General features: G+C 54.1%; 1 protein-coding gene and 1 long non-coding RNA gene across 3 annotated transcripts in view; one reads left to right on the top strand and one right to left on the bottom strand.

Annotated features, from left to right (window-relative positions):
* HSD11B2 (hydroxysteroid 11-beta dehydrogenase 2) overlaps positions 1 to 16,493 on the bottom strand; it is a 50,965-nt gene extending 34,472 nt beyond the window's left edge. The window contains exon 1 of one of the 2 annotated variants that reach the window (XM_048870595.2): positions 16,202 to 16,493. In XM_048870595.2, coding sequence (XP_048726552.1) covers positions 16,202 to 16,454 — 253 coding nt within the window. In that variant the 5' untranslated portion in view covers positions 16,455 to 16,493. Of the gene's footprint in view, positions 1 to 13,902; positions 13,991 to 16,201 lie in introns of those variants that run through there. The other variant, XM_048870596.2, reaches the window with a different exon arrangement.
* Positions 5,818 to 9,688, top strand: LOC142068638 (uncharacterized). The gene is made up of 2 exons (XR_012664525.1): positions 5,818 to 6,009; positions 9,424 to 9,688. It is a non-coding gene; the product is annotated as an uncharacterized LOC142068638 (long non-coding RNA).
* Positions 16,494 to 16,857: the final 364 nt, after the last annotated feature.

The raw sequence follows: 16,857 nt of genomic DNA on the forward strand, positions 1-16,857 counted from the left end.
TGGTGGGATAAGGGTGTATGATCATTGCAGAACCCTAGAGGGCAGGTGTGTGCAGGGGTCTGGACACAGAGAATGGCCAACACCCTGTTTCCTGGCAACTGATGGCCTGGGCCCTTCCCCCCTGCAAGGTGAGACCTAAAGGGTTGAAGACAAAGATCAGGTGACCTCCTGTGCCCAGGAAAGGGACAAAGCCAGAGGAGGAGGGGCTGGAGACAGTTTCAGTTTGGGGCTGGCTGGGGACGTGGGGTAAAGTGCAGACATAATTGTCTGGCTCACTGCCCCCAAAATGCACTCGGCGGAGGGATCCTGTTCTCTGTACCTACAAGCTCTGTTTTAGACCATGTTCCCGTCATCTAATAAACTTCTGTTTTACTGACTGGCTGAGAGCCACGTTTGACTGCAGAGTTGGGGGGCTCGCTGTGGGAAGCACACGGAGGGGCAGAGGATGCTGAATGCTCTGAGGTCAGACCCAGGAAGGTGAAAGCTGTGTGAGCTGTGTGTCCTGCAGACAGTCTGCTCACAGAGAGGAGACTTCCCCAGAGTCCTGCCTGGCTTCGTAGGGAGCAGCTCCAGAGCATCGTGCGGGAACTCTGTGACACCCCATGCTTCCTCCGATGTGCATCCCTCCACACAGCCTCCCACGGCCCGTGACTGACAGCCTCTGCCAACGCAGAGAAGATTCGGATGCACGTTAGCCTTGGGCAACATGGCCTGTAATTGAACAGATCCTAAAACTGAAGGGCAGAGACATCCCTGTGTCACGGAGTCCCTGGGCGATGCTCTGGAACTGCTCCCCATGAAGCCAGTCAGGACTCTGGGGCAGTCGCCTTTCTGTGAGCAGCCTGTCTTCAGGACACACAGCTCACACAGCTTCCACCTTCCTGGGTCTGACCTCGGAGCATTCAGCATCCTCTGCCCCTCCGTGCGCTTCCCCCCAGCGAGTCCGCTCAGGCGGGGCTCCTAGGGAAGCCAGAGGGTCCTGCACCCCAACTTCGCAGTCAGACATGACTCTCAGCCAGCCAGTAAAACAGAAGGTTTATTAGACGACAGGAACATGGTCTAAAACAGAGCTTGCAGGTGCAGAGAACGGGACCCCTCAGCTGGGTCCATTTTGGGGGGTAGTGAGCCAGACAACCACGTCTGCACTTCACTCCATGTCCCAGCCAGCCCCAAACTGAAAAACCCCCTCCAGCCCCTCCTCCTCTGGGCTTTGTTCCTTTCCCGGGCCAGGTGGTCACCTGATTCCTTTGTTCTCCAACCCTTCAGCTCTCACCTTGCAGGGGGGGAAGGGCCCAGGCCATCAGTGGCCAGGAAACAGGGTGTCGGCCCTTCTCTGTGTCCAGACCCCTGCACACACCTGCCCTCTAGGGCTCTGCAATGATCATACACCCTTACTCCACCCCCTAGATACTTAAGAACTGCCTAGGGGAAACTGAGGCACCCCCACACTATTCAGAGGAAACATTAAGAACAGTCCCACTTCGTCACACCCTGTCCCCCCCAGACAGAGCCATCCAGGAAAGGCCCCTCCAGGCTCTGGCAACGGACCTTTCGCAGGCTACCTTTGACTAATCCCAGCTCTAAACAGCCAGCGCTCAGTAACTATCCCCTAGGATGCTCAGCATCAGCTCCCGTCCCCAGTGCAGCTGGGAGGCAAAGCAGCAGGCAATCTGGGCTGAGACGGAGCCTTACAGACCAATCGCAGGGCCCTGACACGCACTCCCGGGACCCAGCAAGCTCAGACTCCCCTAGCTGGCAGCCCTGCAGCAACGGCAGCCTGGGAACGGCTCAGTGGCAGCGAGCCCGGAGGACAGGCAGGCATGGGGCAGAGAGGCCGTGCAGATGCCAGGCACAGAACACCCGGAGGAAGAGGATCTCCAGTGTCAGGTTTGATTCTGGGAAGGGGAAACAGGTGAACAAAAGGGTGTGTGTCTGTAGGGGAGCCGCAGAGCCAGCACCTCCTGGCCGCAGCGTGAATCTGGAACGCCGCGTGGTAAATGGGGGAGGTGAACTCAGGCTGGAGAGAACAAATTCTTGGCATGGCCCATGTGGAGGGAGAAGGCACAGAGCAGCACCTCTGTCCTGAGCAGCTGAAACATAGCAGCCACCTGCCAGCAGCACCAGGATCAGACCAAGAGGCATAGCCAGCGTTAGCTGCCTCTCCACGGGCTGAGGGGGGGAGCGTGCTGCAACTGGGCTGCGTGGGGGCCAGCAGGGTGGTCACCTGGATGCCTGAGGGCAGGGTGCCTAGAGTCCTGCTGGGAGGGACAGGGGAGGCCCGGGCCAACCCCTCCAGAATTAGAGCTGTGTCAGAAAAGGGGGTTAAAACGGGGACCGAGAAGGGGAAATGATACAGGGCTGCTATGGATAATTCTGAAGGGCCGTACAAGGAAAATACCAGTATTAGAGAAACTGAGGTAGCACTGAAAGCTACCATCCATCAGAACTGCTGTTGGGGATCAGACCAAGGGTCCATCCAGCCTCCTGTCTCCTACAGGGGCTGGCACCCAATGTTTCAGAAGCTGCAAGACCCCCTGATGTGGGAAATAATGGAACCAGCAGGAGCATTTCGCTCTCCCCATGTCTGTTTGTTTTCTTTTAACTCCCGCCTAATGTCCTGGTGGGGGATGTTCCCGTTCTGAAGAGCAGGGCCCAGGACTTTATTCCTGCAGAGCAGGTGGGCTCAGCGATATTATGGGGCAGCGAACTCCAGACCGGGCATGGATTGCGTGTCCCCCTCAGGCTGATGCAAGTGGGGGGGATTCTAAAGTCACCACAAATCTCAAGGTAGGGTGCAGGAGCTCTTTGTTAGACAGGCCGGAGGGGTGAAGGCAGCAGGACTGTTTTCTCTTTCCCTCACAAACAGCCCCAGTGCCTGGGCTGAGGAGTCTCACAGTCTGGTGCACCGGCTCCCTACACTCCTACGGGTATCGTTCCTGAAGTAGGGGAACACCCATAGCGAGTGCTGGGGGCATCGCACAGGACCACCGCTCACTGACTGGTTGCTATTGGACAGCCCTACAAGGCAGGTCAACTCCACCCCATCCTACAAGCGCAGGACCCTCCCACCCAGCCAGCACCACCCGACGGAAGTGACCTCTCGTCTGCTCTTTGCGCTCTGATATTCACCTTCTGCAGTAACCCCGGTTTACATCACATTTCGCCCAAAAAGCGGCATTAATTGTTTTCCTTCCCAGGAATGACCTAGTTGCCAGGCTCAATTTCAGACCTTTCCACTTTCCTGAACGTCTCCTGCATTAGCTGCTCAATATGAGCTCCCCTCTGCCAGGTAGGTCACTGCTCCCAACACCCTCCTGACAACGTCTCTTCCCCCCTCCACTGTAATCTCAGACCCACGCTCTAGGTGTAAAGTGATTGCTTGAGTGGGAACAGTTACTGTGACCTGCAGGAAATGTCCCGGGTTGTGTCCTTCCTGCCCACAGGAGGAGGATACATATGAAGTGCAAATTGGCAGCTGCGTTGAAAGAAGAAGAGGACTGTGGTCTTGAAAAGCAATTATTGACCTTACGTAGTATCCTAGAGGCTGCAGATTTATTGGACAGACAGGCACCACCACCAGGTACAACTGGGGGAGGAATCTGCAGTGAGGAAGCCAGAGAGCATTCAAGATTAGTGGTTGTGTCCTCCAGAGGAAAGCAGGATAGAGAAGCTGAGCTGTCTTGTGACTAAGGAAGAGAGCAGGAGGGACTCAACACAGCTAGAATTACTATGCAGCATGGTGGCCAGGGAAACATCTGAGGCATTAAATCGAGAGGCAGCACAGAACTACAGGGGCCATACCTGAGGATGGCTACTCAGCCCAAATCGACAACAGGCAATCCGCACTGAGGACTCCATGTTACGACAACTGGACAGCAAGACTGTGTGCTGTTTTCTGGAGTGAAGCCAAGGGGATCGGGCTGGAAGGGATTCTGAAGGCAGCAGGCCAATACGCACATAGTCATGCATCAACAGTGGAATCTTGCACCAGCCACATGGCATCAGGAGACATTTCAGAGATCTCAGAAGGGAGAAAGGAAAGTCCAAGTAACCTTCTCAAGACTTTCCCTGTCCTATGAGCAAGGAAAAGCAGATAGCAGAGGATACTGGAGATAAGTCATTGGTAGGTAAGTAGAGGGCATTGGTTCCATTATGGGGAGAGGGGGCTGTATATGGCCTCCAGCGTATGAGCACAGGAACCAGTCATTAAACTAGCTATGTGAGGGGAAGGTGGCAAGGAGACAACCAGCCCAAACAATCAAACACACAACTCAGGCTCAAGGCACATGAAGGGGATAAGTTCTTTGCCCACAACCTAGTGTTAGGAGCCCAGATAACAAACAGGAGGAATTAGAAATGCTCACGCACAAGGACAATTCTGACAGTCGGCATTTCCGAAAGCGTTGTAGGGCTCTGCAGGACTGGCATGCTAGAGTCCCTGGCTCCAGCCCATGCAGATGGGGCGGGGTGAGTGGGAACAGCGAAGCGCTCTTCACCAGAAGGCACATTACATGGCTCAGAGTTATTGGGGACCTGGAAACACAGGATCTTGACTGCGTGTGGATTGGCATTCCAGCAGAGTAGCGGCTGGGAGACTAGAACAGACCCTAAATCACTTCATCGTGCTGGGGTCTCATGCTGCCTGTCACAAGACGATCTTGAGTTTCTGCAGGTCAGATACTTTTCTAATGTTTTTATCCCGCACCTAGAGAAACAGCAGGGGCCGGGGGCTAGAGATGGACAAGTCACCCTTCAATGGCCTACAATCCATCCCCTCCTGGGAGAGAGGGCACAGAGTAATTCAGTATTAGGTCTCATCCTGATGGTTAGACTAAATTTGGATTAAAAATTAGCGATTGCCTTCATTATGAATGATCATGAGCTGGCTAGATCAGCCTTGTAACCGCCCCAGGCACCAATATCAGCAAACGAAGCTAAATGTTTGAGCCAAGCTGAGTCAGCGTGATGGAGAATGGGGAGTTGTTTAAAGGACACTTTCCTAGATGCCAGGAAAGGCACAAATTCGGCCACATAAAGTGCTACTTCAGTGAAGGCTACTATGGTGATTGGAGAGAGAGAGAGAAAAAGGGGGTGGGTGTTTTTATATAGATCGGGGGGTGGGGGGGGCGCCATGGCTACAAGTCACCCGTGAAGCACTACGGACAACGATAGCCAGAGATCAATTAAACCCCCATGGCAGGGCTAAGGGCAGCAAGGAGGGATTTTTTTGAGAGAGATCCTGGCACGGGAGACAGGCCAGCAGCAAGCATTAACCACCACTTCCAGAGCCCACTCAGGATTTTCTTCGGGGCACCATCATTCAGCATAAACCCCACAGCTTCCTTACCAGGCACCTCTCCCCCAGTCTGCCTAGGAATCCCACTGCCCACCACAGCCCCCCAGCCTACTTCCTGCCTGTCCCCCGCACCCTGAGCGCTCAGGCTTTCTAGGACTTGGGTGCTCGGCTGGTAGGCACTGGACCCCCTCCCAGCTGGCTCGGATCACCCCCAGCAGCAGGGTTTAATGGGCGCCGTCTCCAAAGAGGGCTGGCTGAGGGCGGCCTACCCTGCTGCCCATACTCAGGAACTAGAGGAATTTGCACACCGCAGAGGCCTGGTGCTAGATGGAAATGGAAAAGTTGTCAGAATGATGCAGAAAAGATGGAAGGGTCAGAAGGATCCACAAATGGATCCAGATGCCTAACTAAGCAGGGCCAGGTCTGGGGATGAGCAGTTTCCCTGGGCACCGTCTTCAAGGGACTGCTGCTGCATTGGTTTCTTGTTTTGTTTGTTTTTAAAATATTTTTTGCCCTGGTCTGTCCCCCAGTGTTGGGTGATCCCTGAAACCCCTGTAGGCAGCTACGGTTCTGCTGCCAGGGTTCCCTCGGCACCTATGTCGGGACACACGCGCTGCTTCCTCACCGTTGGCGTTGGGACGCCTATCCCGCACCCGAGCCATGTGACCACGGGCATCCCTCCACCTGTCTTCTCCAAGGGCCGGCCTCGTGCGGTAAGCTCGCCTAGAGAATGCTTAACTCTGCACAGAACAGCCGGGGGGAGCCAGCTGCCTCCAGCAGGACCTTCAGCCCAGGGGTTCGAGCACTCCTCCAGGGTGGGGGAAAGCCCACAATCAGCCCTCCTGTGTCTGAAGGGGTCTCCCCCATCTCAGGAGTCTAACCACTGAGCAGTGGGGTACCTGATGTCAGTCTCTCTCGCTGAAGCCATTCCACTTGAATTCAATATTACCTGGACCAGAGAGAGTGGAAGATGCTCTCACCCAGTGGTGAGGGGGGCTCACTTGTGAGGTGGAAGACCCCTGAACATAAGAATGACCATACTGGGTCAGATCAAAGGTGCATCCAGCCCAGTATCCTGTCTGCCAACAGTGCCCAATGCCAGGTGCCCCAGAGGGAGTGAACCCAACAGGTAATGATCAAGTGATCTCTCTCCTGCCATCCATCTCCACCCTCTGACAAACAGAGGCTAGGGACACCATTCCTTACCCATCCTGGCTAATAGCCATTAATGGACTTAAAAGAGAACTGGATAAATTAATGGAGGTTAAGCCCTGTTATAGTCCTAGCCTTCACAACCTCCTCAGGCAAGGAGTTCCACAGGTTGACTGTGCGCTGAGTGAAGAACTTCCTTTTATTTGTTTTAAACCTGCTGCCCATTAATTTCATTTGGCAGCCCCTAGTTCTTATATTATGGGAACAAGTAAATAACTTTTCCTGATTCACTTTCTCCACACCACTCATGATTTGATAGACCTCTACTATATCCCCCCTCAGTCTCCTCTTTTCCAAGCTGAAGAGTCCTAGCCTCTTTAATCTCTCCTCATATGGGACCCGTTCCAAACCCCGAATCATTTTAGTTGCCCTTTTCTGAACCTTTTCTAATGCCAGTATATCTTTTCTGAGATGAGGGGACCACATCTGTACACAGTATTCAAGATGTGGACGTACCATGGATTTATATAAGGGCAATACGATATTCTCCATCTTATTCTCTATCCCTTTTTAAATGATTCCTAACATCCCATTTGCTTTTTTGACTGCTGCTGCACACTGCGTGGACGTCTTCAGAGACCTGTCCACGATGACTCCAAGATCTTTCCCCTGATTAGCTGTAGCTAAATGATGGTCAAGTCCCGTCTTCTCACCAGGCACAGGGAGGAAATTGAACCGGGGACTCCCGGATCCTGGGGGAGTAGCCTAATCACTAGGCTAAAGGTTATAAGGGAGGCCCCTCCCTGACCTGCCCACCCACCTCAGCCATTTTGTGCACAATTAGGTGGGTACATAAGCTATTTCATGCAAGAACAGCTTCAGTACTAAAGCAGCCTGACTCCTGGTAGGGGATTGCTAGCAGAGGGGGGCACCTCTGAGAAGGACGCCTCTCTCCTTAGCCTTTCCCCTGGGCTAGCTTCAGCAGGGCTTTTGGGGATCCCAATCGAAGGTGCCGGGCTCTCCCCATTCATTGCATAGCGAGCCTGGGTGTATAGCTCAGGTTCTGTGCATCACAGGGATTTTCAAGGCACCTCACACTGCCTATGTCCCTTTGAGGATCTGAGCCTGAGTGGTAAGCCACATTTCTTCCCAACAGTTACTAAAGAGGATATTAAACAGCATCTACCACTACGAAACGGTCTTGAAGCTTGCAGGACCAGAGAACTTGCACCATGTGTTTTAAAAAGAACCAGGGAGGAGCTGCCTGGACTGTTAGTTTTTAATAATTGTAGGCAAACTGGGGAAGTTCCTGAAAATTAGCTGATTTTATGCCTCTCTTTAAAAGGTAATTACAGGCTAGATAGCTGTTCCACGGCTTCGTTTCCGGGGAGGGCTGTCAGGCGGACGTGGGACTGTTTCAATAGAGAACTAAAGACAGAAATATAATTAACCACAAGTCAACATTGTGCCATGGGAGACGTAAAGGTCACTGGACAAGACCTATCTGGTTTATGAGAGTACAAGTTTGGTTGATTAGTGTGATTGATTTCTGTGAGGCATCGGATTTAGCATCATGCAACATTTGGATTAAAGTACGAGCTAGTTTCTAATCCAGTTAATACATCACTTTTAAAAAATAATGTTATCGGAGAGATCTGAAAATGTGTTAATGGGACATGTCTAGTGGAACCCTGCAGGAACCTGTTCTTAGACCAATAATATTTCATTCCCTTATCAATGCTCAGGAAGAGGATATGAAATCACTGCTGATGATCTTTACAGCAGACACAAAGATTGATAGGGTGGTAAACTACGACAAGGACAGGTCGTTGCCACAAAACAGAGTACATTCAGACACGGATTTTGATATGGCCAAATGCAAGATCACATATCTAGGAATAAAGAATACACACCACACTTAGAGGATCGGCGACTGTATCCTGGAAAGTAGTGGGGCGGGGGGGAGGGGGACTTGGAGGTCATGGTAGATAAGTGCAATGCTGGCTAAGAGGGCTAATGAAATCCTTGAATGTTCAGTACACAGTTCAGTGGAGCACTTAAACATAGGATTTAAGGAGCCCAATCTATGCAGTTTATCAAAGAGAAGGTAAAGCAGTAATTTGATCACACTCTATAATTACCTACAGAGGGAGAACAGATCTGACGCTAGAGGGTTGCAATCCAGGAGGCAAAGTGTAACAGGTTCCCAGAGGTGGAAGTTGAAGGCAGCAGAGCTCGGACGGGAAATAAGGACTTCTTCAGAACAGTGAGGGCGATTCACCATTGGAACAGATGGGCAGGGCAGGGTCTTTGGCAGGATTGGACGCCTGTCCAAGAGACGTGCTCTAGCTCAGCTACCAGTATTGGGATGGATGCAACAGAGTCTGTGTGAAATCCTCTGGCCAGGTCAGGCTAAAATGAGCCCATTCAAAATGAAACTGTCGGGGCCCAAAGGGACATGAAAATAGAGCTGCTCAGAAATTTTCTGACAGTGGGTTTTTGACGGAAAAACGTAGTTTAGACAGTGTGGAAATTCTGTCGGAAAGTTCGGGATTTCCCCACGTTTTTATTTCTCTCCTCTCCCCTTTAGGTGGGTTCCTAAACCAGTGGGCTACAGAACCAGTCTCACACACTCGCACGCTCTCAGATTGTTCTGGAAATACTGAACTACTCATTGGGCCAGAGAGGAGGACTCCGTAGCCTGGTGTTTAGGGCCCCCTCAGGGAGGCGGGAGACCTAGGGTCCAGTCCCCTGCTCTAATCACCCTTTCGTTACTAATCCAGAGTGGAACAGCTTCCACAGGAGAGAATGAGGCAGCCCCACGTCAGACTCTCTCAGACCTGGGCCCCACACACATGAGGCTATCGCAGAGCTGGGCCTGTGTTTCTCCAGCCACGAGGGGGTAAGCGAGTCGAAGCCAGAGACAGAAGCTGCATTTTCTTTCTTCTCCCCTTTTGCATGTGTTTGTCTTGCAGGAAACGTGATTGAACTTTAACAGCAACAAAACCAACAGCTCCAGCCCGTTTCTACTAACTTCTGATCTTTGCCCCGACCGGACAGTTATTCCCATCTTTACACCAGCTAAGGGACTGTCAGACAAAGGTTTTTTCCTTCTAAAGACTCTCTCCAGCTAAAAGGGAAAAGTAACAAGGGCGGAAGCCTGATTTAACACCTTACATTTCAAAGGCTTTAACTGGGTTGCCTTCTTCTGTATCTTTAATAAAAGGTGAAATGACGTTTAATGCTGTATTTATCATGGGACTAAGCAGACAGAGATCTCCGTATACCAGCCCCCGAGCTTTGTTTAACACTGTAATGTTGGACAGTGACAGGGTCTTGTAAGCACCTGTTAGTCTTTGGGCCCATATACTCCATCTAAATACAACAGACCATTAGATCCTCTAACCTCCTGTCTATCACAGGCCATTACATTTCACCCAGGTACCCTTGAACTGAACTGAATCCAGTAATTTGTGATTGGCTAAGGCCTGGTCTAGAAACATCCAGTGTTAACGACACCAAGAGATGGAAGACCTACCATTTCCCTGGGTTGTTTATTTCACTGGTTACACTCCCCCATTGTTGAGTGAGGTCAGTTAAAGTTCTGTGTAACCAGATGAATTTGCTCATAGATTCATTTGTTTATTTTCAATAAATCTTGGAACACAAGGGAAGTGTCAGAAGACAGGAAGAAAGCGGTTATGCCAATATTCAAAAAGGGAAGACAGGATGACCTAGATAGGTATAGGTTGTGAAGCTGTATGAAAAGGAAGGGGACCGTCTTCACCAATATTGTCACAGCAGTTCTACAATTGCAATAAATCTTGTACAAAGTATGCCTTGTATCATTGGAAAAGTTCATAGAATATCAGGGTAGGAAGGGACCTCAGGAGGTCATCTAGTCCAACCCCCTGCTCAAAGCAGGATCAATTCCCAATTAAATTAAGTTAGCGCTGTTCCACTGATTACATCTCAGGGAAATGTGTGAGCCATCATTGAGTATGAAGATATGAAACTGTATGCTGTCTAAACACGCTTGTTACTAAAGATGTGTTCCTGGGTAACACCCACAAGACAGATTTACATCAAGATGAGCCCATCAGGTGTTGATGGGGCATTAAGCAGAATCAACTCTTTCAGTGGACCCGGGGCGAAATAAAAATTCAGCTGCTTATGGAGGGGCACTTTCTGTGCCCCCTGCAGCCAGAGGAGCTAGTTCTCCCCACCACAGCCCCAGGGCCAGAGAAGCTGGATCTCCTCACATGCCCCAGGGCCAGAGGAGCGGTCATCTCCCACCCCAGGCCAGAGGAGTTCTCTCCTCACCCCGGCCCCAGAGGAGTTCTGCACCCCCACTGATGGGGGGGCATGCCCCTACTTCCCCCCCTTGTGCATGCCCCTGAGTGGGCCCCTCCCAAAAGGTGCCTCAGAGAGCACAGAGACAACAGAAACCCTATGATTCGGCAAGGCACACAAAGCATGTGTTTGAGCCCGTACTCTGCTATGTACATGGACTGGGGGTGGTGGTGACATCACCTCCTAGCCTGATTCCTGCCCCACATCTCTGGACTGTGATTTCTAACAAGGACAGCTTTGAACACTGGACTGAGGACCCCAATCTTTTGGGTGAACCAGGAAGATGTATTGCAAGCCGACAGATTTAACATCACTACTGATCTCCAGACTCTGATATCAATACGATTCACTTTAAAAGGAAAGGTTTAGTAAACTAACCTTTTAATAATTTTATTAATAGAGGATTGGCATCAGCATGGTTTTTTGGTAAGATCCTGAAGTCCATATTGACCCTGGGTGAGCAGATGGCTCTCTGGGGCTGGAAGAACCAAAAAGATGTGATGAACTTTGGTTTTAATAGCCTTTCATCATAAAGTCTGGCTGTCTGGGTGGTGCATGAGGGGCGAGGCCTGAGGGAGATTGTCTGTGGCTTCATAATAACTAGTAGTATTTTGGAAGCACATTTGTTCCTGGCTTGGTGAAATTGTATGATCGGACATACCACCAGTTTGGGGAACATGCTGCTGGCATACTGTCCAGTTCTGGTGCCCACAATCCAGGAAGGATGTTGATGAATTGAAGAGGGTTCAGAGAAAAGCCACAAGAATGATTAAAGGATTAGAAAACCTGCCTTATAGGTGATAGACTCAAGGAGCTCAATCTGTTTAGCTTAAAGAGAAGGCTAAGGGGTGACTTGATCACAGTCTGTAAGTACCTGCATGGGGAACAGATATTGAATAACAGACTCTTCAATTTACAGAGAAAGGTCTAATCTGATCCAGTGACTGGAAGTTGAAGCTAGATAAAATTACTCCTTATTTCCAGTTTTAATGTAACACACAGAGTAGTTAGCCACTAGAAATTACCACGGGTATGGACTGTTGCGTCTTAACCATGGGGAATGTTGGAGAGGTCCAGGAGGATGCGAATGGACGTCTGCCCACCTTCCATCCACGGACAGCAGCAGCTTGGTCATCAGTCCTCATGCTACTGCTGGCATGCAGTGTCCTGGCCGGAATCCAGACAGTGTCTGCCGTGGGCGAGAGGAGACTGAAGGTGGCCTTTGGCCAGCACCTCTCCGAGCTGGCTCAGGAATGGCAGTTTGCTGCAAACCCTGCCAGGTGTTTGTGAAGCCAGGCACATTGGAGGGCAAACGGGAACTGCTCAATCGATCAACACTGAATTCCACCGGCCATCATTTTGGGTGGGTCCGGACACAGCCTCCATGGCCATCGAGGAGCATCTCAGGCCCAGCCGACCACCTGGGGCTGGGCTCAGGTGTCGAGTCCGAGTCTCCGCTGGAGCTGCCCCGTCCACGCTGCTATTTTTGGCAGGCTGGCTTGAGCCCACTTAGTGCAAGCCCCTCGGGACATCAGCTCAGCTGCTCCCAGAGCCCTTCCCTGGGCTCCTGGCATCCTGCAGCTTTTTCCTAAGCTTAAAGCATTTGGAGTCTTGCAGGAGTGGTTGTTCCCATGGGCTTCCGTTACCCTGTCCAGAGTGGGAGGATGGATCTCCTCTCTCCCTGCTCCCTCAGTGTCTTTGCAATCAGGGCAAAGAGCTGTGCACTTTCCCAGGGCAAGAGAGTTAATGCTTCCTTTACCACCACGGGGCGTGCCAGTCCCATCCCATCCCACTCTTCTCGTTCGGCGCATAGACACCAGTAGCCGGGCTCCCCACCCATCCAGGGCGGAGGTCTGTGCACCCCTCTTACAAGGAGGAGCAACAGCCCCATAAGGGAGCCCCCACTTTCACTCACTTCCCAAAACACACTACAGCTGCCCATGGACGCCTGGAACCTGGCTAGGGCCAGGAGCAACTACCTGCCTGGAGCACATCTGCCAGCTCAGTCCTCCCCACCTGCATGGATCCTGCCTCTCCACCCTCAAGCAGGTGACCCCCCCAGGACCCAAACAAACATACAGGAGGGATGGCCACAGGAACACCTGGAGCGTGCGGCTTCCCACCACAATTGCCCTATCATCCTGGTTTCGACACAAAATCCGTTTGAAAGATCTGTCTGTTGAGTGACAGCCCACCCCCACCACATCCCCCCCCCCCCAAGATCAGCAGCACGGCCTAGCGTCTGGCAGATTCCCAGCTCGGAGCCGTACCACTTGAGCTGCAAGAGGAACTGCTTCCGCTTTGTGGCCCAGCCAGTCGAGGAGGCTTTCACCACCCGTTCCCATTGGGTTACACAGCTATTGTATTCTAAAAATGCTCTATAAACAAGCAGACCCTCTGTCTATCCGCTCTGGTCTGAATCAGCTCACGACGCAGCAACTTCTTGTAGCTTTCACACAGCCTGCAACCAGGGTCCAAAAGGTGAAAAACTCCGGTAAATAAACTGTGAATGCAACTTGAACCAGGGGCCAGCGCTGCTGCACCCACAGTAGAGAAAACACTGCTGTTCCACACGGCACAGGTAACTTGTCTAGCTCACTGCCCAACAGGAACCTCCTGCGGATGGTGAGCGAGTGAGGGCCGAAGGAAAGAGCTGCCAGCTGGAGGCTGGTTGTGTATGCCACACGCTCCTGCGGCTGGCATTGTGCAAGAAGAGAGGAGCCTCACTACCCTGCCTCAGGCCGTCCTGCCCCTAAGGCATGGGGCTGGGGAAGACAAAGGCCCCCACCTCTTCCTAGGGACTAGGTGCCTCCGTCTGAGGGAGTGACACATGCAGAGTGTGCCCTGAATTAACTCCCCAGGGAATGAGGCTACTGATTATGCAAATGCTAAATTGATTTGATGCCCGTCCTGCCTGAATGAAGCACTTGGCATCCGGCCCTGCCAAGAGGTCCGGGCCAGGGCACAGCTAATAACTGACCCGGGTCACCAGCTGCACCTGAAACCACAAGGTAATGCCAGCTAACAGCAAACCCCGCAGGCCTGCAGTGTCCCTTCCTTGCCTTCCAGGCAAGAACACCTCGTTCCAGTCGCTGACTCACCAGTTACACAAGCAGTGCCATGCACAGGCCTCACTCGACACACTCTGCCACATCCTGGGTCAGCACGCTGCATCAAGAGCTGGAGTCATTGGCACTTTGGGAATGCCAAGGGACCCGAGAGAGACATGCACATGTGCGGACACAGGCGAACATCCATGCGCTCAGGAACACAGTACGTGTGCACACGCAGATCACGCACGGCGGCTTTCAGTGAACACACTTGTTCTTCCTTCCCTAGCATGGCCTGTATCTGCTGCCGCCTTGACCTTCACTCAGCTGAATCACTCATTCACGCCTGCTGCATCTGTCAGCTCTCACCTTGAGCTCCCTCTCGAGGCCACTCTCCGGCCTGCACTCTGCTCTGCAGCCACCTTCCCAGCTGTATGTGCGTGGAAACGCCTCCCACCTTCCCATGGCTCCCCAACTGCTCGGATCCTCCAAGTCTGTCCCAGTGAAGTCCCTCTAGCCTCCTCTCCTCCCATAGACCCTCCTCTCTTCTCCACTCCCACCTTCCTCTCTCCGCAAGGCCGTTGCCACTCCAGACACTGTGGGACCTCTACTCCATCAGACTGCAGTTGCTGGAAACAGCCAAAGAGCAAAGCCCACTCTTCCTGCAAGGAGACGAGCCTTGCTCCTTTGGGAAGCACCTGCCCAAACGTCCCCCACGTGCCAAAATCACACCAGCTCCCGGACCACGGCTCTCACCCTGTTGGAGCATATTGGGATTTGCATCAGTCAGTGGGCTCCTTCCAGGAGGGATCAGGATCCAAGAAGCCAGGAAGTGCTCATGGAGAGCTACCTCAGCCCTCCCTGCCAGCCCCTGGAGAGGGAAGCCCATGGCCACGACAGACAGCGTGGCACTCTCCAAGGGCATGTATGTGTGTGCGTGCATGTGACTGAATGGCCCCATTTTACAGAACAGGAAACAGAAGCCCTGGAAGATTCACTAACAAAGCAGTTAAGGGCAGAGCTAGAGCTAGGACCGAGGCTCCCTTGACCTTGCCCTCCTCACTGGTGCATGCTTTCTCCCATCAAGGGGCCCCTCGCGGTGTTCATCAGCCCTTTCTCAGCTTCACCGTCAGACAGCTAAGCAGAGCCACGCAGTACCAGCAGGCCACCAGGCTGCAGGGAGCAAGAGGGAAGTGCCAGAGACTCATCCCCGGTAGCAGCCCAGCCCAAGGCTAGCCAGCCATACAGCCGTGGGGCAGCATGCCAGGATCGCACTGGAGACACCATCTTCGAGGGACCATTCTCAGGCTCCTGGAGCTTGGGCTGTGGGGCTGTTTCATTGTTGCGGAGACTTCTGGGCTCGGGCTGCGCCCAGGCTCAAGGCCCTGCAGGGTGGGAAGGTCTTGGAGCTCAGGCCCAAGCCCCAGAAGTCTGCGCAGCAAAGAACCAGCCCCGGAGCCCGAGCCCCTTGAGCCTGAGTCGGCTGGCCCGGGGCAGCCGTGGGGTTTTTCTTTGTGTCGTAGATGTACAGTCCTTCCGCCAGGAAAGCGCTTTTAAGTGCAAGTCCAAACTCTGCTGACCCAGCTCAGAGAGCAGGAGCCCGGGACAAAGGACAACTGTCTGTTCTGCTAGGCCAGGCAGGGATCGCCAAGCGCAGGAGGAGGTGGAAGGAAGGTGTTATTATGGGGCAGCCAGTGATAGGCCTTGCCCATGGAGTGGGGACAGTTACCGTCCCAACCTCCCGCTCTGACCCAGGCAAGTGCCACGTGATACAAGTGTAACTTACCCTGGGTTCTGGGAGGAACCCCTGGTCTCGAGGCTATACCACCACCTGCAGGGGAGCACTCCGATGGCAGAGAAGTCCCAGAGCAGACCCTGGGCACGTCACCATACCCTGCTCCAAGGGGCATCCTGCCTCCCTCGGTCCCAGGCACTGCAGCCGCCGATACGGTGGGCTGGATCACCGTGGCCCTCCAGAAGGTCAGAGCCTCACCACCTAGCCCCGTGCAGATCCGGGAGGCCCCACTGCAGGCATCGGACCCACTTTGAGCCTTCAGAACGGAGACTCTGCTGCACAGGCCAGGGGGGCCCTTCCCCCAGGACGTAGGCGTCCGGGTGCAGGAACCTAGCGTGAACACATGCCGCTGACGTCACGCCATTGCGCCGACGTGCGCACACGCAGAGAGAGTCACCCGCCCGGCACTGCGGCCGGGCACACGCGCCAACCAGAGACAAGCTCACCCGGCTCCTGGCACACCCAGGCACACAGGTGTCCCCGCGACAACAGGCCAATTAAACATTAACCGCCGGGGAGGAGGGAGGCTGCGCCCGGGGTGCCAGGCTCACTCACCTGTGATGAAGACGGCTTTCCCCGCCACAGGGAGCCTTCGCCGCTGGGCCACGCGCCCCAGGGCCAGGCAGCCGGCGGCGGCGAGGGTGGCGCCCACTGGCAGAGGCAGGCACGCCTGGCACAGGTGCTGCAGCAGGGCCAGCAGCCCCAGGTGCAGCAGGGCCCGGGTCGGGAGCAGCTGGGAGCGGGCGAGGCGCAGGAGGAGGCTGCCCGCGAAGAGGGCCCAGAGCGAGCCGTAGACCCAGCGCTCCATGGCTCAGGGCCAGCGGCGCCCGGCACGGGCAGCGGCCGGGCTCGGCACCTACTTATAGCGGGGCCGGGCGGGAGAGGGCGGAGCCGGCCCTGCCCTGCCAATGGGAGCCGGCCCGCGGGCTGGGCCGCCTCGCCGCGCCCCGGCCGCAGCCCACTTGGGGCCAGAGCGCGCCGGGGCGCGGGGGAGCCCCCGGGCCAGCGCCCGCCCTCGCCGGCCGCGGCTTTCGGAGAGTCAAAGTCAAAGTGAAAGTGGCCAGCGCCGGGCGCCGCCTCCGCCCCACGTGCGCCCCGGGCGGCCCCGCGGGAGGAGCAGGGGGGCCGGCCGGGCAGTGCCAGCCCCCCGGGGGGCCCGGCTTGGCCGGCCGGGCAGTGGGGGCAGCCCCTCCGCGGGCCCGGGAGCTCCC

Source organism: Caretta caretta, chromosome 12 (genome assembly GCF_965140235.1).
Source record: "Caretta caretta isolate rCarCar2 chromosome 12, rCarCar1.hap1, whole genome shotgun sequence".
Taxonomy (NCBI): domain Eukaryota; kingdom Metazoa; phylum Chordata; order Testudines; family Cheloniidae; genus Caretta; species Caretta caretta.